The following is a 26239-nucleotide window of genomic DNA, read 5'->3' as shown; positions in this document are numbered from 1 at the left end:
TAAGGTACCAATCTGTCTTTCATTTTGTTTCGCCATATATGAACCGTTTTTCTTCTTTTATGTTACTAACAAATTATTAGTTTTTGGTGAATATGTTTATTTTCAAAAGCAACAATTATGTTTTTAAAAGATATTTGCCGAAAGGCGTTAGCAGATTTGAGGAAAGAATAAAAAGATTATACAGACATTATGTTATTATTTCAGTAATTTTGAGATACAAGCCAGGACGGGGTACGTCGTGAAAGGAAACAATGATTCAACGATGTTTACAGCTTTCGCGTTATCTGTAAGTCAGTCTTCCTGTTCACTGCTCTTCTTCAACACTTCTTGTTAAAACGTATTTTAAGACATTAAGATTTAACGTCAAACTCTCACAGACGCATTGAAGTGTTTCAACAAAAGAACAAAGGCAATTTATATATATATGGTGGAACAAGTGTATATTAACAATGATTCATAATAAAAAGTGAGGCTCGTACAATTTCATAATAAGAGAAGTTATATCATACATGTTTATAGAATGTCCGTTATACCCCCTTCACATCAACGATTTTTCTTACGATTTGTGACGGATTGCAGTTCACCGATTCCCCACATTTACGAGCTATTTAAAAGCTGTTTACGATCAAATTGCGATTTATTCAGAGTTATTATGATGCATTTACGACTAAAATTACCGATTTGTTCCGAGTAATTACGAATCAATACGATCGTTTTACGAGGTGTTTACGAGCTGTTGCGAGTGAATTACGGAATATCATGATTCACCAAAGGCTTTACGAGTGCATTACGATTTGTTTACGAGTTGTTACGAGTAGTTGCGTGTTAGATACGAGTATTTACAAATATCATGTTTTTGCAATTTAAATTTGCACGAAGGCGAGCGTGCTCTCCTCTTCTTGTTTACTACCTTCTTTTTAGGTGGCATTGTTGCAGATATGATTGAAGTCTCACTGCTTTGACGTATTGACAGCAACTGAAAAAAACTGTTCGATTTTTATACCTCTCATAAATCGTAAAGCATACATACGTACTCGTAAAGTACTCGTAAAGTGCCCGTAACAAATCGTAAACCCCTCGTACCGCATCGTGAAAGAAATCGTAAGAACTCGTAAACACATCGTAAACACATCGTATTTAATCGTAAAACAAAGTCTTTACGATACATTTACGAGCGGTTAACGTGTTGTTTACGATACTTACGACTTGTAACGAGCTCTTTACGAGCTATTCACCGATAATTCATGTCGAAAACATTACCTCAACGTTCACGATTGCTTGCGATCGTCTGCGAGTAGTGCCGAGCTATTTACGACTACCGACGAGCTATTTACGATTGGGTGCGACTGCCTACGAGTTGGCAAATCGTAAGAAAAAATCGTAGATGTGAAGTGGGTATTAGGGTATAAGACAGTTAATTACACATATTTGCATAGTTTTGCATTTATGTCAGCCATGTATACTTAACACCGCCATGATCGTATTTAGGTAAAAAAAACACAAAAGAAATTCGGGTTTTCTATTGGGTAACTTGTAGCAAAACAGCATTGTCTTTTTTCCGTTATAAAATGTTACTTTACTCATAAATTGCAAACTAACTTATCAAAATTCTTTGTATTAGGTTTCCTGTTGTACAAGCAAAAATTCTAATATATAAGACATAGAAAAGTACGGTGCCCCTAAAGTGACATGTTACACACTTTTTTTCCAATTAGGTAATGTGAGACTTTTTTTATTTCGTTTAAACGAAATGATTTCGTTTAAACGAAATAAGTTATTTCGTTTAAACGAAATAAGTTATTTCGTTTAAACGAAATGATTATTTCGAAATAAAAAAAAGTCTCACATTACCTAATTGGAAAAAATGTGTGTAACATGTCACTTTAGGGGCACCGTAAGGGATAATTAGTATAATAAACATAAAAAATATAAACCACACATTTTAATGTTTTAAACATTAAGAAGACCTGAAGCGACTGACAAACATCTAACTTTACTTCATGTTCATTTTCCATTGTTTTTTCTATGGTAAGAAATAGTAATTACCTAATGCTTCTTGACGAAGGTCAAGTGCCACTTGGTCACTTCTAGTTAAATGATTAAGCTTGGATTAACACATGTATGTTTATGTTGTACTGTTTACTTTGTAATATCTTAATACACTTGTACTTAAGGGGGAATGGTACTTTGTCAAAATTTAAGATTTGCTTACAGCTTTATATACCAAAATAAACTTTAAGATATTTCCAATTTATATCATCATCTTTTAGAGCGATAAACATGCGTATGACGTTACCATGACGTCGCAAACATGTCCCGTTTTCGCGCTTTTTACGTCCGTTAATGGTAGCGCTAAAATGGTATAAAACTCGATACTACAAACGTATTGTTGGCGTCAATGCATTAAATTATATATTAAACGACAGAATAAAGCAATGTCTAAGTGATAATTAACATGAAAAGGCATTTTCTATCCGAATTATCGAAGGAGGTGCGAAAACAGACTTTTGGTTGTTTAAGAAAATTCAGGAAGAAAATCGCTTCTGATCCATTTTGCAAAAAATAGGCCCGTGGAATTTTTGCCATTTTTTTATATGTGAAAATTCATTATGTTGTTAATGTCTGAGCCAAATTAGAAAAAAGTTCACCGAAGCGTTTTTATAGTACAACCGTTTGAACTTGACTACTGTAGCGTCGTTAAAAGACATGTAATCGTTATGTAACGTTACATGTGTTTATTTTAAATGGCTTGTCATAATTTTACCTGGAAACCTATAAACAAGCAGTTATGAGACATGAATTAAATATTTCAATCTAATCGTAAAAATATTACACATTTCCTTATGCAGGTTTTCAAAATATTTTCATTGAAAAGTGTGTATCTTTTTAATTACTAGAAGTTCTTGATGTTCATTTCAATATCCACATCATGCATCTTTTTCAAACTCGTCTGCTCTCTAGGAAATCGTATGCTGTTTGGGAAAACGTATGCTATCGGAAATGACGTCACTGTTGTGTTCCGTTACGGGAATAAAAAAAAATGGAGACTGAAGCTAAAGTAAATCGCGATAAATACGGACAGTTCAGAAATGCTTCATTTTTTATTCAGAAGGCTAAAAAAGTTCAGTTTTTGAAGAAAGGGAGTGTCGGGAGTGATAATAATACGGAGAAAAGCAAAATAGGTAGAAGAATCATCGATTTAGAATATTTTGGTAATATATTTGACAATGGTTGCAAAATATGCGGAGAAAGACTTTACTGGAAAAACCTATTTTCTGAAACTAAGTATGGTCTATGTAGTGTACTACATTTCAAATGTATAAAATGCTATGACATTACCAAGATCAGTTCATCCACATCAACAGAACCGTCATACAACAGAATACGGAAGCCCTATTCAATAAACGTTACAGCTGCATTAGGTAAGTATAAATGGGATAATCAAAATACAAACATTTCCGCACAGTTCTATCCGAATGTAAATTTCGTTTAAATTGTATTAATGATAAAATTAAAGGCAGGTTTATAGAATTTAAGTAAATACTACAGTAATAAGACTGTCAAAAAAGTTGATTAATTTACTGAATCAAGTTTTTACGCTCGTTTCAACAGTATGGCGGGTAGTTTCCCTAAACATGGTTCCTGGGAACGACCAGTACTAAACCCCTAACCTCCGACACAAACTACCAAGTGTTCTCACATAAAGAGCCATGTTCGGTAGCGGGGCTCGAACTCACAGTCCTCCATCAGTGAGATATTTTAGTGATTCAACAGTGAATCAGACCACGTAGGCGATCCTAAAAGTTGACAATGTATATTATATACGCTATTTTTCTTTTGCAAGCAGTACAACGGAATTTTTAAATTCGAATGTTACGTATGAATTTTAAGATTCCGCCGCGTACTGTTTCCAAAGATTACACGTCCCATTTAATTTTTTTCCCATTTAATTTTCCCATTTAATGTTAAACCCTTTGTTAGGGACGTAGACATGTAAACTCACTCTAGATGTAACCCACCCCGAAGAGAGAGGCAATGTGTTGATTTCAAGTGTCTTGCCTAAGGACATACCTAATGGCTGTGGTAGGGCTCGAACTCACGACCTCCGGTCATGAAGCAAACGCGCTAACCACTGCGCTATTCCGGCTCCACACGTCAAAACATTGACATAAATGGTTACCGTTCAACCTGTTTTAACATATGTTATTTGAGCCGCGCCATGAGAAAACCAACATAGTGGCTTTGCGACCAGCTTTGATCTAGACCAGCTTGCACAGTCTTGTCAGGATCCATGTTGTTCGCTTTCAAAGCCTATTGCAATTTAAGAAACCGTTAGCGAACAGCATGGATACTGACCAGACTGCAAAGCCACTATGTTGGTTTTCACAGGGCGCGGCTCATTTCATTAAAAAAAAATCTGTAATTTGTTGCACAGGGCGAGGAAAAAAGCCTGAATAGAAAAGACTAAATTATGAATTTTTAAACATACCATGACGGACAGGTGCCCCTTCCGTTTACATTACGACATAACGATATAGAATGTGCGTCCAGATGCCGTTTGTTTCGCGGATTGGTTCACAAAATTGTCTTTCCTAAAATTCAATAAAAATCAAAAAAGTCTGCAAGGTTGGTCCAAATAGAAATTAAAAGTATACACTAGAGAACGAGCACTCAAAAAGATACACATTCCGTTCCATATTCTGGATTATGTAGAGCTTTTATTTTACACGTATTTTAGAAAGTCTTAGAATAAGTTTGAATTGAATGGCTGTATAATAAATCTTAATAAATTAATAATGGTTGTAATTTTAAGCAATTCCATTTCTATTTATAAACTGTCCCCTGCTTCTTATTTCAGCAATGATTCACGGGGGAGTCGGAGCTTCCCATTTGAATGGCATACTTACAACTCTTGGATTGCCAGAGATAAATCCCAAAACTTTGAAAAAAGGTGAAAGGCATATAGGCCCGGTAATAGAGAAAGTGGCAAAGAGATCTTGCTCAAATGCAAGTGATTTAGAAAAGATATCAATACTAGATGTACAATCGGAAAACGCATCATTTTGCGTAGTGGGTGCAGCTGGAGACAATAATGTTGAATTAACTCTAAATTTTGACGAAGCTCTCGAGTTGCTTGAAACAGAATGCGAAGAAGATGGTTGCGAAACAGATGTGCAACGTACAGGTTTGACTATATAAATCATATAGGAAATAAGCTATCACAATTTCGACTTTTATTGCAACAAACAATTACATAGTATCAAAATCTTTATTAATGATAGAAAGGAAATTAGATATTAACATTATTAAAGTAACTGACCGAAGTTTAGTTCACACGATTCATGTTCATTTTTATTTTATGGGTAGCACGGCTTTATTCGAAAAAAAAAGTGAAAATATATGACTTCACTTTTCTTATTCGTGATAACAAGATTTTTATTTAATTAGCATCGATACCTGTTTCCCATTTAACCAACTCACCAAGAAGAGATTAGTCATTTTAGTTTTTCTCGAGGACTTTGCAAGATAAAGAAAGCATCTCTATTCCAGATAAACTACTTGTTCTTTTACGTGCCAGGTGTGTTGTCCCCATAGACGGGACCTCAGTATTAAGTCTCATCATCCAAAACACTTTCACTAATTTAATTGGTCAACCCCTTGAATCGAACCAGCAACTCCGAGATTCCGAGATTACAAGCCTTGCGATCTAACGATTGAGCAAAGCGTGCTAACAGTTTACAAGTTAATTTTTTCTTTGTCTAATATAATTATTGAACAGCGCCTCAAAAATCAGTTATTTTTGCACTTCGGTACTTGTTTATGAAAATAGGATTTATCTTTAATCATTAAAATCCTTACGGATATGAAACATTTACAAATTTAATTTCTAAATTAATTCTAAAATGAACAGGGAAAATGTTAAATATTATCTCCCTTTACTGATTCATGCTAATCTAGTTTTTCCGTATTAGTTTTTCAAGATACTTTGGGAAATGATTTACAGATTCAAATAATTGCTGCATGGAACCTGCACCAGTCGAAAGAAACGTCGTCTCTGACAAGGTTATAGAAAGCAGACACAATGAAGAGGAGAGTCTTGCAACACGTGCATCAAGATACGATGGTAAGAGTAACAAGATCATATAGCACACACTTATACAAAAGAAAGATCCATAGTATTCGGACACCGCCTCACTGATTGAGGTTTATGGGTTCGTGTCCTTATAATGAGCATGTCCCTTAATGAGATAAAGTTGGATGTTTCTTTCGGATTGTTAAGGGTCTAGTACCTGTCATTCCGAGGAACGATGTTATGAAACTGCCAGTCTGACTAGTCGAACTAATGCGTCACGCATATGACGGTCAAACTGTGGTGGCTGCAAATGCCAGAAATCAAAAATCAGTCAATGAGCGACAGTAATCTTGTCTACCCGCCTGACATAACTGAAATACTGAAAGGGCCGTAAAACAGGATTCTATCAATCAAAACGAACAATAATATGAATTCATCTGGAATATCCATATTAGCCGACAATCTCGCTTGTTATGCGCCCTTTTCCGGGGTCACCGTACCGCGCTACTGATAATTTCCTAACAAGTCAACACGATGCTGGTACAAACCTATACTTTAGATTGTGTTTCTGTAATAAGAATGTATATAACAGCCGTACTTAATTAATCAGTATCTGTTTGTCTCCCTTGGATATATTTTTGCATAAAAACAAAAAAGGGATAATCTCGTAAATATTAGAACTAAAGAAATGTGATCAATAAATCTATCTATAAATATAAATTTGCCATCAAACTATTATGTTTGTTTCAAAGTAATTTGTCACATAAAATAAATACACATGCAAAAATAATATATATGCAAATTTAACGCACCCGTGTAAGAGTGATAATTATCTATGACTGCTATATAACTACAGTAATTTTTTAAAAGTTGTAGTGAAAAAGAGCTACATTTGTTATTGAGTTTTCTGTTTAATCATTTATGTTAATTTCGTTTTGAATATTATATTATTATTGACCCTTGAGCCATTGGATATGCTGTGGTATTGGCTGGAAGAGGTCAATATTGCCCTCTTCCGGTGAATATCACATCATACCCGATGGCTTAACAGTCAATAATTGTTTTATTATATGGGTTCAAGTTTATAAATAAGTAACACATATTGTTGCAACATATGTAATGTGTGAAAGTAACAATAACTGTGTGAAAACTTATCAAAGTTTACATGAAGACAATTAAATATGGTCAACTTCACAGATGCCAAATGTTAAAACTGTACTCGAAAGTTTCGTGGTATAGTGTCACGTTCTACCTTAAAGCTTTTTGGACACGATATCTCAAGGATCAAAGGCGAACTTTTGTCAATTTTGCCATGTATCCACTATGGAGATATTATCTCATACATACATTTTAAGCTGTCTCTGTACACTCTTATGCATGATATAAGCTTCGGAAATTTTGTTTTACTCCTGGTGTAAATACTTTCAGAAGGAAATAAAGCGTCTCCCTCGGGAAACAAGCAAAAGTCTTTAGTAGATGTTACTGTGAGTCAGGATGGTGCATGGCCAAAACGTGGAAGGGCGATGAACAGTAATTCAGGTAAAATAATATATATAAAATTAAATGTTTCTATACAGAAAACACAGTACATGTACTCTACCATATATACATGTAATTGATTCATGAAAACACGAAACTTTAGTAATTGTTTGTAGTCCTTAAAATGAACGTGATTTCTCATACAAGGTGGGGTTCTAGTTTCAAGACGGCGTAAGCTTAATATTTATGCGAGTGAGTAAGTATCTGTGATTTCGTGATCTGTCTTTGTATGCAAATAATATTTTAGCACTGCCATTTATTTTTGTTTTGGGTTTAAAAGCCGTTTTTCAACAGTATTTCAGTCATATAACGGCGGGCAGTTAACCTAACCAGTGTTCCTGGATTCTGTACCAGTACAAACCTGTTCTCCGCAAGTAACTGCCAACTTCCCCACATGAATCAGAGGTGGAGGACTAATGATTTAAGACACAATGTCGTTTATCAAATAGTCACGGAGAGCATACGCCCCGCCCGAGGATCGAACTCACGACCCCGCGATCCGTAGACCGACGCTCTACCTACTGAGCTAAGCGGGCGGGCCATTGATTTTTATTTTTTATGTACATGACCAACAAAATTAGATTTATATTCTTACGTTTGAACTTTTTTTTCTTCAGGTGTCGGGCATGTCGTCGGTCAAAATACGAGAAAATGCTTAAATTTTGGTACAAGGAATAAACGCTGCAAAAAATGTTCTTATTATCAGAAAGTGGGAAAGCCAGTCCCTATCCACGACTGTCGTCAAAATTGGAGCCATTCTGCAAAAGCTATGGAGCCCGATATTTGTGTTCAACTGCATAAAGAGGCAAGCAATTCTGGATTGAAATACAAACATATTATAGGGGACGATGACTCTGCAGCAACGAAATACATCAGGGAGAAAGTTAATTCTGATATTGTAAAATTTTCAGATCCAACACATACAAAACGGACCGTAGGCAATAAACTTGAAGAAATTAGTCGAGTCTGTCCATCATTAACCGAAAAAGTGAAATCATCATTCATTAAAAATTTCACATACGCTGTCAATCAAAACAAACAAAAAGGAGAAGCTGAATTAAGACAGGCGCTAGAAAGCATCGTTCCACATATGTATGGAGAGCACCATCTTTGCAGCCTCTGGTGTAAAAATAAGGTTAATAATGTTAATACAGAATTTTAAACACAGTAACCTGCCGTATGGGAAAGACTTGACTGACCTCAAACTGAAAAATGAATTGACGAAAATGTTGCAACCATACATTACCAACCCTGCAAAACTAATGACAACCGGAGATTCACAGGCAAACGAATCTCTCAATAACGTTATTTTCTCCAAAGCACCTAAAATTAGAAACTATACTTTAAGTGAAAGCTTTGATTTTCGATGTGCCGCAGGAGTTCTTCAGTTTAATGAGGGTGTCGAATACGTACAAAAAGTCATTGATGAAGCATGTCTAACACCAAGAAAAGAAACACTGAACCACGTTGAGAGAACGGATAAGAAAAGAAAATATCTCAAAGAGTACAAATCACAGAGAAAATATAAGAAACGGAAGATAGAACTTAAAACTGAACGTAAGAAAAATGATTTAATGAGCAAGGTTAAATTGGGAGTAACTTATGAAACAAATTGCACATTATCTACTGAAGACATTGATACAACTGAAATTAAAGATCCAAAAACATCAGCAAAATTTCCTATAATCCTGAGGATACCACATTAATATTTGTTGATATAGAGACGACAAAACTCGGACACAATGCAGAGATTTTGCAAATAGGAGCGTCAACAATAAATGGAAAGTCTTTTGACACGTACTTACTACCTACGGGTCTTATTTCTTCGAAAGCTTCTGAGGTAACTGGTCTCACGGTTAAAGTTGAAAACAGCGTCAGATTGCTATGTAAAGACGGCAAAAACCTCAGAGCATTATCTTCCGAGGAAGGGTTGTCACGCTTAATTGACTGGATTAAAACCATTGATTGCCCTACTAAAATTCTTTGTGCACACAATGGGAATAAATTTGATTACCCAATTCTATACAATCAGCTTCAAAGTATCGGCTTTTAAACAGTTTGAATCAATAGTATGTGGCGTCGTAGACAGTTTAGACATTTTAAAAGCTGTATTACCGCAACGCACCTCGTACTCTCTGTCAAACGTTTACAGAGATTTAATAAATGATGAGTACAATATGCACGATGCAAAGTCGGATGCCTGTGCTCTGCGTGAGATCTTCATAAATATCAATGTCAGTATTGATACAGTTTTGGCTCACGCGCTTCAGATTGAATATTCTATAGATACTATAAAACAAACGATTTGCCAACGGTCAAATGTTAACCGTTTACAAAACAATCTAGGTGACGGCAAGGAAAAAATTTTCTGACCGTATAGCTGCTAAAATGTGCAAGGCGGGTGTAACATATGAAGTTTTAATGCTTGCACATAGAAGAGACGAAGAAAATGGAATCAAGTTGCTTTTGTCAGAAAAAATTAATAAGAAAGTAAGAGTTACAAATCGGCAAAAAATATTAAATACAATAACTGCTGCATGTTCGAGGAAAATGAAAGATAATGAATATCTATCAACATTGCATGACTCCCTGCTATTCTGTTAAAAAATGACTGACGCATTACCTGTAAACCGATGTGCGTGGCAGTGAAACAGTTATTGGTTATTCCTTTTATGAATCGGTTAACTTACTTTTGTCTTTTTTAGCACTTTTAATGCTGCATAGAGAAGTTGCATGAACACAGTTATTTGGCTGCATTAAATGATAACAGACATCGGAAAATGTTTGTGTTTTATTTTAGTGATAAAACGTATCTGATATTCGTTGTAATTCCACATTAACCTTTATTATTTAGCTCGCCACAGGATGGTCAAATACATCTTTTTGAACTCATTTAATAAAAGTTTATACAAGAAGACAACTCATGTCGGATCCTTTACTGTATGGTAAAAAACTTGTGACACGCATAACGCCATTAGCTGTTTAACCATATGTAAATATTCACGTGTTTACGTCATGTCTTAAACGACGTTCTTTATTGCGTCGCAGTGCTCTAATTCAAACGGTTGTACTATAAAAACGATTCGGGGAACTTTTTTCTAATTTGGCTCAGACATTAACAACATAATGCATTTTCACATATAAAAAAATGGCAAAAATTCCACGGGCCAATTTTTTGCAAAATGGATCAGAAGTGATTTTCTTCCTGAATTTTCTTAAACAACCAAAAGTCTTTTTTCGCACCTCCTTCGATAATTCGGATAGAAAATGCCTTTTCATGTTAATGATCACTTAGACATTGCTTTATTCTGTCGTTTGATATATAATTTAATGCATTGACGCCGACAATACGTTTGTAGTATCGAGTTTTATACCATTTTAGCGCTACCATTAACGGACGTAAAAAGCGCGAAAACGGGTCATGTTTGCGACGTCATGGTAACGTCATACGCATGTTTATCGCTCTAAAAGATGATGATATAAATTGGAAATATCTTAAAGTTTATTTTGGTATATAAGGCTATAAGCAAATCTTAAATTTTGACAAAGTACCATTCCCCCTTAAATGATATATTTCACATTCTCACTTTTGATTTCTTTCCTTGTCCTTTAAGATCAGAGAGTTCATTCAATATCTTTTAACAAAATTGATAGAATTCGCTTAAGCCAGTGCGCGAAGTATGTTTTACTTTACATGACCTCCCATGAAAAGACTCAATCTAACCGAATCTGCTATTTTTTATTTGACTATTTTCATCCTGTGCTTCGAAACGATCTTATTGCAGACTTCATTACCTATCACAACAGCAATCTTTAAGTGTCTCCCCGTACTTGGAATGAGTGTTTTTTATGTTTTCTGATTCTTTGAGATTATTATTTGCAAATGGCTAAATAAAATTAAAGATCAACTTACCAAAACCCTTTAAACTCTAAGGTAAAAGAGTGCGAACAAGTCTGGTATTACTTTTGAAAAGCAACGTTATTGTTATTATGTCAAGACATTAAAAGCAAAGTAAACAAATTGATTGACGTGAAATGGGAAAATTGTGTAAACATTTGAAGGAAATACAGTAAACTGAAATAAAAAAAAAGAATTAAAATAAAAAGACGTAAAATATTATTACATTAACAAGTTTACTAAATATGATTTTGAAACTAACAACTGTCAAAAATGGACAAGTACTAACGAATGATACATTTAAAAAATGTAGATAATTTTATAAGTCTTTTATGGAACTATTAAAGTCTGAAAATGCATGCGTAAGACTAATAAACAACATAGTATTTTGCAATGACATCGTTGGTGGTAATGGGAGGACTTTAATACAGAAATGAGTAAATATGGAAGTGAATGCAAATTAATATGTACTTTCATTTTAATGAATACGAAATTGTGATAGAATATTGAGTTGTTGCAAAACAATCCTGACAAATCAATAGACCAACAAATAACCTATATAAAATCTACGATTATCGCCCATATTTATTTGAATAACGGAATATGATATAATGCTGTGTTACCCCAGACATATCATTTATTCTACCTTTTAAGCACGTATACTTGACAGGTAGAGAAATCAATTTTTATTTTTCAAATTAAAATGATTATTTTACAAGTAAAGAGAAACAACCGCCTGAAAGAAACAGACCGTCTTAAATTTGAAAACAGAAACAAAAACATTACAAGAACATAAACGCATAAATGCTTAATTATTTTTAAACATGAACACTTTAATCCATAGATAAGAAATAGTTTAATACCCTTTAAAGGTTGTCTTGATTTCTCAACAGATTTTAACTCTGGAGTTTGATATACAGCTGGTTCCGTTTAGTAAACCAGATACTCCTTGACTTCGGGGACTTTCCTAGATTTCTTTGCAAGGTTATTGCACCCAGAATGGTAACAGTAGAAATAAAATTACATCCATCATTGTATAATTGTCTTACACTGTAAGTGTTCATGATAAGATGATTATTGGTGTTTAGTAATGTTAAATGCTGAACCTCATTTTCAACAGGATAAACAAAATGGCGAACAGATAGAACTACACTATGATAGAGGTGCAAATGATATACGCTTCTACCGAAACGGCAAATATAATGCAATTTGTAACGCATCGTCTCCAAAAGGAAACGGGAGACTATATCCCTGTGAAATGCCTATACGATATAGCTGTCAAGTTCTAGCGGGCGGTGGACAAATTATTGTCTCTAAATGTGGTTTTGGTGACTATGCAAAACAGGTGAGTGAATGATGAAGTAAAGCATTTTTGGACGAATGTAATGAGCGCAAATGTTATTGCAAGAAAAAACGTATGACCAAAATACTTTTCTTTGGATTTGATTTTACTTAATCGTAATCTGTATTTACAAGTTAAGTGTGTGCGTCTCAGTAAGAAGTTATTTTACGGCCTGAGAGGTGATTTTGTTTGCTTTTGATTCAGCGCCGTTTTTCAACAGCATTCGAATTAGTATAAGCTGAACTCAATGCAATAGATAACATCAAAAATGTTCTATGCGGAAGAATATACTCAAAATAATATTTAGTAAATATGCATTTTCCCGATGTAAAATTCTGATCCATAAAAGAAATTCTTTCTTTTCTCGAGTTTTTAAACATTTTGTTTATAAAATGTAATTGTTTAATTAGCTAGCATATAACAATCACTCGGCCAATATATCAAAACAGAACTGTTGAAACTTGCTACGATCCAAAACTGCAGAAACTTATTTGCGATAAATTCAATAACAAATAAAAATATTCTGTGAATTTTAAAAGATCATATTACTGTCATAAGGGTTTTACAGGCATGTGAACAGCATTGCCTTTTTGAAAAGAAATCATGGCGGAAATGTTGATCGAAAAGTAGGTGCAAGTTTCAAAGCAGTTAAAACCCTATCATTGAGTAAATGTCTTGTATAGATTAGGGATAAAATAGGCTGCATCGTCTTATTAGGATAGGTTCCATAATATTTTCTTTAAATTTCAACTTTGAATTATCTCTAGATAGCAATTAAGACTTAACATTCTGTTTCATTATTTCAGATAACTTTCGGAACGGATAATTTTATGAGTATACATATGTCAATAAAAAAAGTCAGTACGAAAAACGTAACTGGGCTTGCAGGACACCAAGAGGACGGTTTCTACGTAATGCGAAATAAGTCACGAGTAGCTGTAAATGCATCTGCCTCTAAGTTGTTTGATTTTGCGGAATCGTGTAAGTTTTAGTGTACTTGAACGATACCTGTTCTTTGTGAAGCTATTATACGTTTGAGTTATTTGAATGCAAATGATTTTGAATTATTAAAAACACTTCCCAAACTTAATATAAACACGCTGATTTAGAAGCACGTCCTTTATTAAGTTATACCAAACAATATCTCTTGTTAATTTGTTTGAATTTAATGTCACAAAATAAAATTATTTCGATGGTAAGGCTATGTATGTACTAGAAATTATTCATAATTTGATAAAATTTATAAGAAAACTTCGAATCTGTTTAATTTTTCATCTGTTGTTTATCAAATATTTCCAAAATACCGACGTTGATAGAATATATGTTAAAATGTCTTATTTGTTAATTTGTAAAATATTAGTGACAGCATTTAATTTGAGAACATGTTTTGTTTCAGAAACTGTCCATTCGGGATATATTGATTCACGCGATAGATAAAAGAACGTCCCAACTTAACAAATCATATTGTTCCTCAAATTGGTTGCTTAACATCTCTATGATTTATATCGTTTCAGGGTCTCTACGAAACGAGTCAGAAAGTCTGTTCAATTATAATGACACCGGTGGAAATTTCACGTTTTATAACAAACACCATACTCGTCCGAAATTCCTTGAAGATTTGTTGGGAAACCTAACAGCACTGTTCGGGAACTTTACAGACGAAAATATCACACTTTTCAACAGCACATGCAGGATTTACTGGAACAATGAACCTAACGAGCAGTGTTTGCTCACTATAGCAAGGACAGGGGATTATAGTCTTGGAGTAGCAGTAATGGCAGAGCTTAATGCAACACATCGCCAGTGGGAGATATTGAGTACGCATTTGAAACCAAATTTTCTTCATATATGACAAGCTAATCAATATTATAATAAATTATGTTCTTTGTCTCACATCTGAGTATAAATAAATATCAAACGTAACAGTCTGAGATAAAAACAGATATGATTCAGCTTAGTCTGAATGTAAAGTTTTAAACGCTAATGATTTTATTAACTGCTTTAGAGAATTATGGATTTGAAACCACAATTTGCGATATAAAAACTAGTTCAGACAATTATTAAATTGGATATATGATACAATTTTTAAGTCATTATTTATCTAACGTCCTTCATACAGCTTTATTTTGAATGATTTATTACAACGTTTCTGCGTTGTCTTTGTGTGTGTGTTCGGGTTTAACGTCTTTCTCAACAATTTTACAGTCATATGAACGACGGCTCGTTAGGTCTTTGAAATAGTTGCAAAGTGCATATATCAAATATGATATGTTTATCTATATTATTCCTTTTCAGACAACATTGCTCCAAAATTTAAAAGCGGCGAAGTCAAAGGCATAACAGTAATACATGATCAAATATGGGAATTCAATTTCACAGAACATGTTAAAGTAGGAACACAGAATGATCTAAATTACACAGTCCATACAGAAATTCCGAAGGAGGAATATAATCTCAGTAAGATAGTTGTTACACGGACCGTTGTATAACCAACCTGTTATAAAAATGAGGCTTCAGTCAATTTTGCTGCAGCTTCTTTTAAATAAAGAAAACTGAATTTTATATTCCATATTGACTCAGTAAGTGATACACAAGTGATGCAAGTCATTTAAAGGTCCGCATGAGAATTAAAATTAAACACAAATGAGAATAAATAATGTGTTACTAAACATTACTTACAAACGATGGAGCGATAAGTAATACGTTTATATTGTTTGTTTTGTTTGTTGTTGTTTTGTGTGTGTGTGTGTGTGTGTGCGTGTGTGTGTGTGTGTGTACTTAATGACATCATATTTAAAAAAATCAAAAGCAATTTTTTACTTTTTCTCTGATCATGGTAACGAACGTGCAGAGCTATCCATATTTCTCCGTACGTAATAATGGCAAAATAATGCAAAGTCGGTAATAACAGAAACATTAGAAATAGCAAATGATATACGACTTACAAAATGTGCAACAGAAAAATACCTTCGACTACACCTTAGTATTACTTCTAATAAAATGCTTAAATATATTCGCACTAAACCTTTCTCGATCAGCTAATACATGTCTCACTGCTTCATTTTCACTGTTGTATCAACATAATATCTTTGTATTATAATAAAAGTGTGCCAAGTAAATGAAATAAAAAGAGAGTCTAGATTAGCGAATACACACTGCTGTTCTAAACTAAGTCTGCACCTCAATTGTAAATCGCGAAAAACTAGACTTCGATTGTTGGAATTATAATATTTCATCTTTATCAAAACAAAACTCATTCCGATACAGTTTAAACAAGTTAGATACTTATACAGATACATATGCTAAAAATGTCTGTCTCAACTCATTGAGATCAACTTCAGAACCCTTACAGAAAAAGTCGCATAATAAATTAAATGGAAATCGGTACATATCACATTAAAAACGTAACATACACGTAGAGTTATAAAAAGCATTCGTCTAATAATGTACACAATGGAACATGCACACATTTTCTAACACTGAGTCTTTGAGTCGATAGCCAAAATTGGATGTAGAAATAGCAATGACATTCATTAAAAAAGTTGAACATTATGAGTATTAGTAATAAGAGATTTTTCATCTATATTTAACACTAGTCCAGATTTGTTTAATTTTCAGCGTCAGATGGTACGTTTACGTGGCTTGTAGGCACAGGTTTAAGAGAAAAGGAAGCAAGTATTACCTTTATAGCAAAGGACAGATTCAATAGCACTGCAAGTAAACAAATCATGATTACCTATTGTGGCTGTGAAACTGCTGATGAATGTGATTTCAACGTGACCCAAGAAGCAAATACAAATAGTTCAGGTATATAAGCATTATTGAAACTTCGCTGAAAATCAGAATGCTGAGCCAAATACATATAGGGACTATGTCTATGAAAATTGACACGGCCGTACAAGGACTTAATTCCGCATATAACTAATTGACTTTGGTCAATACCATGTTATTCTATAATACCATACATTTCCCAGCCTGAGTACAAATCAAATTGAATTACATTGTATTTACGATTGTCGTGCAAGACCTCAATTAATAGCGTGCGTCCCAATTAACTGCTTTAAAGACATGTTGCAACAGTGGTCGACTAAAGATTTTTTAAAACTCTAATGAGACTAAAGTGTATCACTTAGAAGGAATAAAATTATTTCAACTCTGCGGTTAACAGGAAAAAGACAATCAGGTTTTAAGAACCCAAATAGCCTAGTTGTATTTACAAATCACATATAAACATTTGTGTACCTTTTACAATTTAACTAATGACAATTTCCTTAGTCAGAAGATTTGCAAGTGTTTATTTTTAAGCTATATGAGTCTTCAGGAAAAAGGAAATATAATTTGGTCATTGGTGAAAAATTATGAAATAGCGGTATTATAACATTACTTTAGTCGGTAATGTTGTGCTTGGTTCTATCCAGATACCTACTCAGTCATATGAACACTATCCAAAAAGGAAAGCGTACCGAAATGCAAATCATTAAACTAGGGATAAATTCCACTTTTCTCGGATTGCTACAAATATCTACTTTTTCTAATGGAATTGCCGACTTAATTTGAACGACTCCACAAGGAATGCATTTTGTATTTTAACTGCGTTTCATTTCGTTCCTTGATTTAAAGAAATTCGTATTTTGGGCATTAAAACACAAACAACAAACAGTAGTTTTAACCTTCGTACCTAACCTCGCTCGTAGTAAAATGGAGAGGGATGGGTGTTAAAGTTAGGGGTGACTGTGGAAGGAAAAGTAAAACCACCAACACACAATACAATATATATGATATTATTGATTTGTTCTTAAGTTTTCTTTTCACTGTGAAATTATGTCAATTATTGTTATTATTACTATTATTATTATTATTATATGTAATAAAACATAAAAATATTTATGGTACTTATTTACATTAATATTGTTAATAAAACAATATCGGTCAACAATTTGGCGATACCTCGTATAGCACAGACACCAATGAAACTGGAAAACTGGAGATAACATTCTTGCTTTTGACAAAATAATAGCATCCCTGTAACCACTCATTTGATTACATGTCTTCGTTTGATAAAGAACAATGTCTTCGGAAATATAATATTCCTTGCTGAGGGTCAAACATAATAATCTAAAATTTGAAGGGGAAAATGTTTTTACTGGAATTTTTAAAGTTACATGCATAACATAGCATTTGTAGCAACTAACAAATTCACCATGTAGTGCTTTGTACTTATCATGTTCTTGATTAACCATAAATTTTATATAAATACAATCCTAACAGTGAAAAATCCTGTAATACAATCTGGCCTCACCTTATAAAGAATACCCTAATTTTACAAGAGATTTTCCTTTTTAGATAAAATATGGATCTGTAAACAGTGTAACACAGGGATAATTAGCACCAGTCTGGTAATATTTATGAGTAATAATAATCTTGATTATCAGTATACAATTAGTTCTTATAATGAAAATCTGATATCTTACTATTGTTAAGAAGCCAATATTTGTAGCATAATGTATGGAATTCCATAAAGGAAAGCGTCCTGCTTATTGCTCACTGTGCACTGTCTACTGCTTACTGTGTATATTTTTATAGCAAAAACATCAAAACATTCCGAATATTGTGCTGACGTCACAACAATCGACAGCTTCCTGCTTACTGTCCACTGCCAACTGCATACTGCCTAATGTGTACTGGTTACTGATTAATGCCTACTGCTTGATGCCCGCTGCTTACTGTTTACTGTTTACTACCCACTGCTTACAAAACATATGTATCAAGTAATACCGTGTTCAACTTCGAGGGATATCAGTGTAAGAATCTCCCCAGCCCCTCCCTAACCCTATGCACAAGAGGTGTAGATCAGCCGACTAAAACCTATAACTTCAGAGGGCAACACCATATTCCAGATAATGTTTTATTTCATCTGTGAATAGTTCGACAGAAAAAGTAAAGCTGTTACAATTACAGCCACAATCTCTGATGCTGTTTAACTGTATTTGAAAAATAACCACGATCGAAACATAGTAGGCACATAAACACTTGGAATTTTTCAAAAGTAGGCCTACCACCGTTGACAATAGTATTTTTTGTACTGGAACTAATGGAAGCGATTATCATATGCAATGAATGAAAATACATAAAGAATTCCGCTTATTTTTTTTTGCATTATGTGGAGTTTCCAGTCCTTCTATAGTACCTATTCATTTAGTACGAACTCTTAACTATCAGGTTATTTCAGCAGTTTTCACAAATAAGAAAGATATGTCTTTCGATTTTCGAACACGTTATAACTGAATAACTTTCAAATCTGTAAGTTGAAAGCTGTAAGTGCTAAAACGGTGAAAACTAGTTAACCAGCTCAAAATGACGCACATACCAAAGGACAGAAGGTTCAAACGCTAGACGTTGAGGGCCATATACACTAACTGTATGTTATAGACTGAACTTTCCATGATTGTGAATAAGATATACATCATACCGGTATTAAAATAGCCTTTAAATTTTTTTTTAAAATAAATGCTTGTATACATTTTATAACTGTAGACTTTTTAATATAACAATCTGGGTATCAATTTTGACAGTGCCGTTACATCGAAATCCTGCGTCAAAAACTAGTGACTATCTGCCTTTGACAGTCTGTAATATATAAATGACTCATTCAGTCAGTGTAACATTTTATACATTGTATTTAAATAGCGATAACTACACGTAACCAGGATTTATTACGTATGTAAGACCTCTTGTGTTACTTACCCAGAAATTAAAACCTTGTCTGCGAGTGTTCTAAGGTACTTTCCTTTGCCCGTAAGCCATCAGAAGGAGTTTCTATTAAGGTATTAGGACCATAATAGTGATATTCAACTTTGACGGTATTTTCTTAAAGTACGAGCTTGTTTAACACTGTTTGCAATTTTCTAACAACAGTCCAGTCCAGTTTTTGAAAGTTTGTATAATTTTTACGATATTTTCCTAAAAGTACATAATTATACAGATAGATTTCAACTCTTATATAGCACAGCCAGCAGCAAAATTGGAAAACTGGACATAACGCTCTTGCTTCGTGACAAAAATGAACACCGATATTACTACCTTTTAAATTACAGCTCTTAGTTTGATAAAAAAAACAAAAAAAAAAAAACAATGTCTTCAGAAACATTTGTTGCTGAAGGTCAAACATAATAAACTATTGAATTTGAAGTTAAAAGTGATTTTACCTGAATTATAATGTTTTATGGTATTTCATTTGTAACAAATTAATGATGTAGTGCTTTGTACTTAATTTAATCTGATCTTGATTTAGCAAGTTTCTATATAAATAAAATCCCGACAGTGAACAGTATCAAATCCTCCAAAAATATCTGGCTTCATTTTATACAGGGCACCGCTCTTTTACACAAGATTTCCGTTTTTTACATAAAATGCCGACCTGTAACACAGGGAAAATTAGCATCAATCCGGTAAAAATTATGAGTGAAAGTGAAAGATCATCTTTACAAAATCTTGATTATCAGTACACAATTAATTTTTATAATGCAAATGAAATTTAATATTTAACTTCTGTTAAGAAGCCAATATATGCTGCTTTTATACAATTTCAGTCGGTTTTACCAGGGCAAACTGCGACTGTCCTGAATATTATACTGGTGATTTCTGTGAGATACGGAACGATCCCTGCGCAAATATAAGTTGTTTTGACCAGAGCGCATGTAATGGAAATATTTCAAAACAAGAAGTCGGTGATTCCTGGCCATGTGCTAAATGCAACGCAGGAACAAAAAGCACGGGATTTATCGGCGGAAAACAAACGTGTTCAGGTAATTGCTTTGTGTTTAAGATGCAAATATTTGATCGGAGTACATATTGTTCAATAGTTGAAATAATTAGGCATCTTTACAAGTTTGGAATTCCATGTTTCAAAAAAGGTTATTATATATTTTTTTCATTGGATAAAAAAACAAAACAAAAAAAAAAAAACATTAGCTTGTGACCTATATAATTATAACTTGGTCCTAATGAGATCAATTTATTTACTAGTATTTTCATTTTTGAATTGAATGAATGTGATTTCGAATTTGTCTGTATTTTCAAGATGTGAATGAATGCTTGCTCGATTCCAATGGATGTAAACAACACTGTAAAAACACAAATGGTTCTTACTTTTGTGAATGCAATTCTGGATACGAGTTGGAAAGTGACGGACATAGCTGTAAAGGTAATTATCTTAATATAGATTCTAAAATACTTCTTTATCATGTTTATTAGATGAAATAGTGTCTGATGAAACATCACATTCGTTAGAAATCGTTAAATAAAATCAATATCGTACAATTTCACTATGAATTTGTGGCCAGGTTCTTAAATATCAGCCATTCAATTTTTTTATTCCATTTAAATGCATAATATAAACTAAAAAATATTTTTACATGTAAAAAACATATTTCAGTCGCGAACACAGTATCTTACATTTCCTTCGTCGCTACCTCAATCGTCAAAACGATTGTGTCTTGTATTCATTCCTTGGAATGCATAAAATATAAAGCAGCAGAAGTAATTGTTGTGGCCAAGCTGTTAAGGTCGCTGATTTCAGTCACTTACATCTCACCGGCCTAGGTACGTTCCTCACTCGGGGCGTTGTATTCGTCATGAATCTAAAATTTATTCACAACTGTATGAACATTTTTAAAGCAGAACATGAGTTAATCTAAAAGGTATGAATACCTAATACGCATTTGAATTTAAACATGTTATCATACTTGTATGTTCATGTGACTTTCAATCATTAAAAACTAAGAGTACGTTTTGCGCGGATTGACAAAATATTTCGCAATTTTTTTAACCTAATTTTATGTCAAGATTTTTAGACACGTTAATTCGGGTACAGACGTGTATGTTTCTGTGATTATTCTTTGTCAATCTGTTTAATAGCAACTATATAATCAACTACGTAAATTTTATTTGTGCTATGCATTTCTAGGCATTTGTTTTGCAATTAGACTATTTGCGGGAGCATAATAGTTAGGAAGATGGGGCGCCGTATATTCTGGACCAGCACACCCCGAATGTAATGGTTGAGCTAAACAAGTATTTTAAACTATTGTCTTGATTTTGATGGAAATCATAGTGAATTAAAATGAAAGCGCCAAAGTAGTTCTTATTATCTGATTTTTCAATATATTTCCAGACATAGATGAATGCACTAGACACACACATTTCTGTGGCAATAAATTAAATGAACTTTGCGTAAATACTGCTGGTAGCGCCACTTGTCAATGTGCACCTGGATACAACAGAAAGATGAAAAATAGTTCTTGTACGGAAGTAGGTAATGGAATATTTTCCGTTGCTGCAGGTGATATCATTGATATAATGAACTGAAAGCGGTCAAAAATATTATGGCATTATAAATATACTTGTACTGCTTAGGTATTAGGGTAAACTTCTTATTTCGGCCCCGTCAGTATTTGTAATACTTACAATTGTGATTTTGGATGTCTGTTAAATACAGAGAGTAATTATGATTTTTAATTCTTAAGAAATTTAAACAGTTGATACATACAAAATTTTGTCGTCAGTTGTAAACCTAACCATTGCTGATTCTGTCTGAATCGTTGAGCCATTTCTGCTGGAAATTCAAACCATTGAAGAGTTCCACGCTTGTTGATTTGCACTCAGATATATTTTGTGAAACAAAAAGAGGTGTCTAGGCCGACATTACATTCATATCCTGTAGTTCAGCAGGGCCTATTTTATTGAGAAGTGAAAAAACAAACAATTTCCTGCAACTGGATCATTGCAGGCTGTCCAAAAAGTGTAAATGGATTATTTTGGCGTGTTATTTCCAATTGGATGCATACAACTTTTGTTTTGATAACTCCTTGTACTCTTGTATTAAAAGCAAAAAGCATGTACACCATTTATAAAATGGCCACCCATATTCTGCACATTAGGGAAGTGCAATAGTACGACTCGCTACATGAAAGCCTTGGCGTGCTCAAAATGTTCAAATCAACGTGTACCCTGCTACCTTATAGTCCAACTTGTACAAAGATACTTTGTGAATCTGTGTTAAGAAAGTATATATCGAGCGAAGGTAGTTCATCATTTTATCAGCTTCAAACACATGGTTTGATTTTCATTTCTCGTGGATTAATAGTATTTAAAACGATGTACAGTAATGGCCTACGGACTTATTCAATAACTGTAGAGAGAGCTGGCTATGTAAATTCTGAGGTGGAAACATATAACGACGCCTCAGATTTAGAAGGGCGTAAGTGGAAAATTATAGTTTTCGGCAAAATGAAAAAAACTGTCTATGACAGATACGCCCTTCTAATTCTAAGGGCGTAAGTGGACTTTTCTGGTACAACAATTAAGTGCAGATACGCCCTTCTATTACTGGGATTCTGAAAAACCTTTCACTTACGCCCTTTTATTATTGGTGAATTTGGTCAACACAGCAGTTTGTGACAAATTTTTTTTTACAGAATTATGCCCCTTGGTGTGTAGTTTCAAAAAATGTATGATTCATAAAAGGGCGTAACTAACACCTACGCCCTTCTTATTCTGGGGCGTCGTTATTTATTAAACAAGATAAAGTAGCATTGCTGTTTTACATTTAAAGCGCTGCGAGGTAAAATCACTGGCACCAGACCGGAAAGAAATTGCCTCTGCACATGTTATTCCTTACCCCTAGGTATACTATAAGACCATGGTCATGAACAGGAAAGTGCACTAACCCATTTCAAACGTACATTTCTCACCAGAAATGCGCCATTCGGTGACTGAGTACCAAACATATTGAACAAGCGGTAATTTATCTTCCATCGTAGACCAGTCACATTGTCTCAATATTTCATATTGCAGAGATACTCACATATTTTATTATTTTGTCAAACCGCGCAAAACGTACTCTTAGTTTTTAATGATTGAAAGTCACATGAACATATAAGAATTAATCTTAAAATAAGCCTAATATGCATTTGATTTTAAAACATGTTATCATGCTTATAATGTACATCTGACTTTTAATCATTAAAAATTAAAAGTACAGAATATTTTGCAAATTTGGTTTTTACATGTCAAGATTTTCACTAAGACTCGTATATCCAGGTACAGACGTGTATGTTTCTGTGATTATGTTACGTAAGTTCCGTTAAATAGCAAGTATACAAACAACGACGTTAGTTTTACATGTGTTATGCATTTCGCGGCAGTTGTTACGCAAAAGGACTACTTGCGAGAGCATAGTAGTTAGGAAGAAGGGGCGCCATATATTCTGGAAAAAACACACTCCGAATGTAATGTAGGAGCTACACAACTGTTATAAAACTATTTTCTTGATTTAGATGGATTAAAAAGAAAGCGCCACAGTAGTTCTTATTATCTGAATTTCCAATATATTTCCAGACATAGATGAATGCACTAGACACACACATTCCTGTGGCAAGAATGAACTTTGCGTAAATACTAAGGGTAACGCCAACTGTCAATGTGCACCTGGATACAACAGAAAGATGAAAAATGATTCTTGTACGAAAATAGGTAATGTAATTGTTTTCAGTTGCTGCAGGTGATATCGTTGATATAATGGATTGAAAGCAGTCAAAATATTATTGTTTTATTCAGATATATATGTAATGTTTAGGTAGTAGGTATTCTATCTAATTTCGGTCCCCGACAATATTCGTAACGATAAAACTTTGTGATTTTGTATGTTAATTCTTTAGAAAATTGAAACAGTTGTAAAATATTGTTGTCAGTTGTGAACCTAATCGTTACTGGTTTTGTATGAATCGTTGAGTCATTTCTGCCGCGGGAAATTCAAATCATTGAAAAAAGCTTGTTGACTTGCACTCAGATATATTTTGTGAAAAAAAAAGAGATGGCTAGGCCGATATTCCATTCATATCCTGTAGTTCAACAGGACGTATTACGTGGCGAAGTGAAAGAAAGTAATATTTTCCTGCAACGAGATGTCCAAAAAGTGCAAATTTTATTATTTTAGCGTGTTATTTCCAATGGATGGGATACAGCTTTTGTTTAAATAACTCTCTGTACTCTTGTATGAAAGTCCTAATTCTGTCATTAATTAAAAGCACAACGTATGCACACCATTTATAAAATGACCAACCATATTCTACATATTAGGGAAGTTCAATATTACGACTCGCTACATGAAAGCCTTGACCAACATGTTCAAGTCCAAGTGTACCCTACTACCTTATAGTTCCAATTGTACAAATATACTTTCTGAATCTGTGCGGGTTTCAATATGATAAGGATTGCAAATTGTGTTGAAAAAGTATATATCTAGTGGAAGTAGTTCATTATTTCATCAGCTTTAAAAACTTGCCATGTTCTTCGTTTCTTGTGTATTAATAGTATCTTATACAACAAAGTAGAGCAATGACTTACAGACTTTTTTCGTGACTGGTGAGAAAACTGGCTATGTAAGTACATAGTAAACATAATAATTAAATTAAAAGCAAGATAAAGTAGCATTGTTTTTTGACATTTAAAGCGCTGATAGGTAAAAGTACATATAACATATAAAAATGCAGTCCGTTCAATACTCAGCGTCTGGTCCGTACCGCCTCGGTAGCTTAGTGGTAGAGCGCATGACGGGTTCGATCCCTGGCCGCGTCATACAAAAGACGTGAAAATGATACTAGTGGCTTCCTTGTTTGGCGCTCAGCATTCAGGATATAGTACTAAGACTGGTCGGCCCGGTGTCAGTATAATGTGACTGTTTGGGTTATCATGCCACTTGCTCCAGTGATATTCCATTAAGAAAGCATTATAGATTTGAGCATTGTGCCAACTGCTACAAGCAGACACATGCAGACACCGTCGTTTATATGACTGAAAAAAATGTTGACAAAGACTCTTTGGTGAGAATCTGAAACAATATTGCGGGTTACTCATCATAAGGAGTAATCAAAATATTTTGCTCTTCAATAACATTACTGAACAAGAATGAACTCCCCTATATGTGTAACGTAAAAATCTTTTTAAATCTCCTTGTTAGACACCGCCGGACAGACTATGAAATGCTCCTTGGATAACCTTCTACGAATATTTCTCAAATTATTTGGATTAAAAAGAAAACGGACACAATCAAACTTGTTTCATATACCTCCTAAAATTCCAAAATTGTTCAAACCTACACAATTGGAGGATAACACTGCTGATAGAAGGCACTTTTTTTCTATACTTTCGTTGAAAATATTTTAAAATTAAAACAATTCATAGGTTATATTGGACATGTAATGCTCTTTAGTAGGAATAATATGAGTATTGGAAAAAATTGATACCGACCGAACCTAAAGTTACAAACATGTGCACCTGCAGCTTCCTCGGATAATTTGTATATTCTAGACCTAGAAGATTAGCGATC

At 33.8% G+C, this 26239-nt stretch overlaps 1 protein-coding gene across 1 annotated transcript in view; it reads left to right on the top strand.

Moving 5' to 3' along the window:
* The window catches only part of LOC123542571 (mucin-like protein), a 32652-nt gene extending 8048 nt beyond the window's left edge, over positions 1 to 24604 (top strand). The window contains exons 5-14 of the mRNA XM_053533072.1: positions 205 to 286; positions 12631 to 12855; positions 13659 to 13833; positions 14367 to 14669; positions 15148 to 15309; positions 16471 to 16659; positions 20442 to 20657; positions 20933 to 21055; positions 22025 to 22165; positions 24250 to 24604. Of these exons, the coding sequence (XP_053389047.1) occupies positions 205 to 286; positions 12631 to 12855; positions 13659 to 13833; positions 14367 to 14669; positions 15148 to 15309; positions 16471 to 16659; positions 20442 to 20657; positions 20933 to 21055; positions 22025 to 22165; positions 24250 to 24416 (1783 nt within the window). The 3' untranslated portion in view covers positions 24417 to 24604. The remainder of the gene's footprint in view (positions 1 to 204; positions 287 to 12630; positions 12856 to 13658; positions 13834 to 14366; positions 14670 to 15147; positions 15310 to 16470; positions 16660 to 20441; positions 20658 to 20932; positions 21056 to 22024; positions 22166 to 24249) is intronic.
* Positions 24605 to 26239: the final 1635 nt, after the last annotated feature.

Source organism: Mercenaria mercenaria, unplaced genomic scaffold (assembly GCF_021730395.1).
Source record: "Mercenaria mercenaria strain notata unplaced genomic scaffold, MADL_Memer_1 contig_2009, whole genome shotgun sequence".
NCBI lineage: Eukaryota > Metazoa > Mollusca > Bivalvia > Venerida > Veneridae > Mercenaria > Mercenaria mercenaria.
Note: the sequence above shows the minus strand (reverse complement) of the source record. Positions and strands in the feature narration are given on the sequence as shown.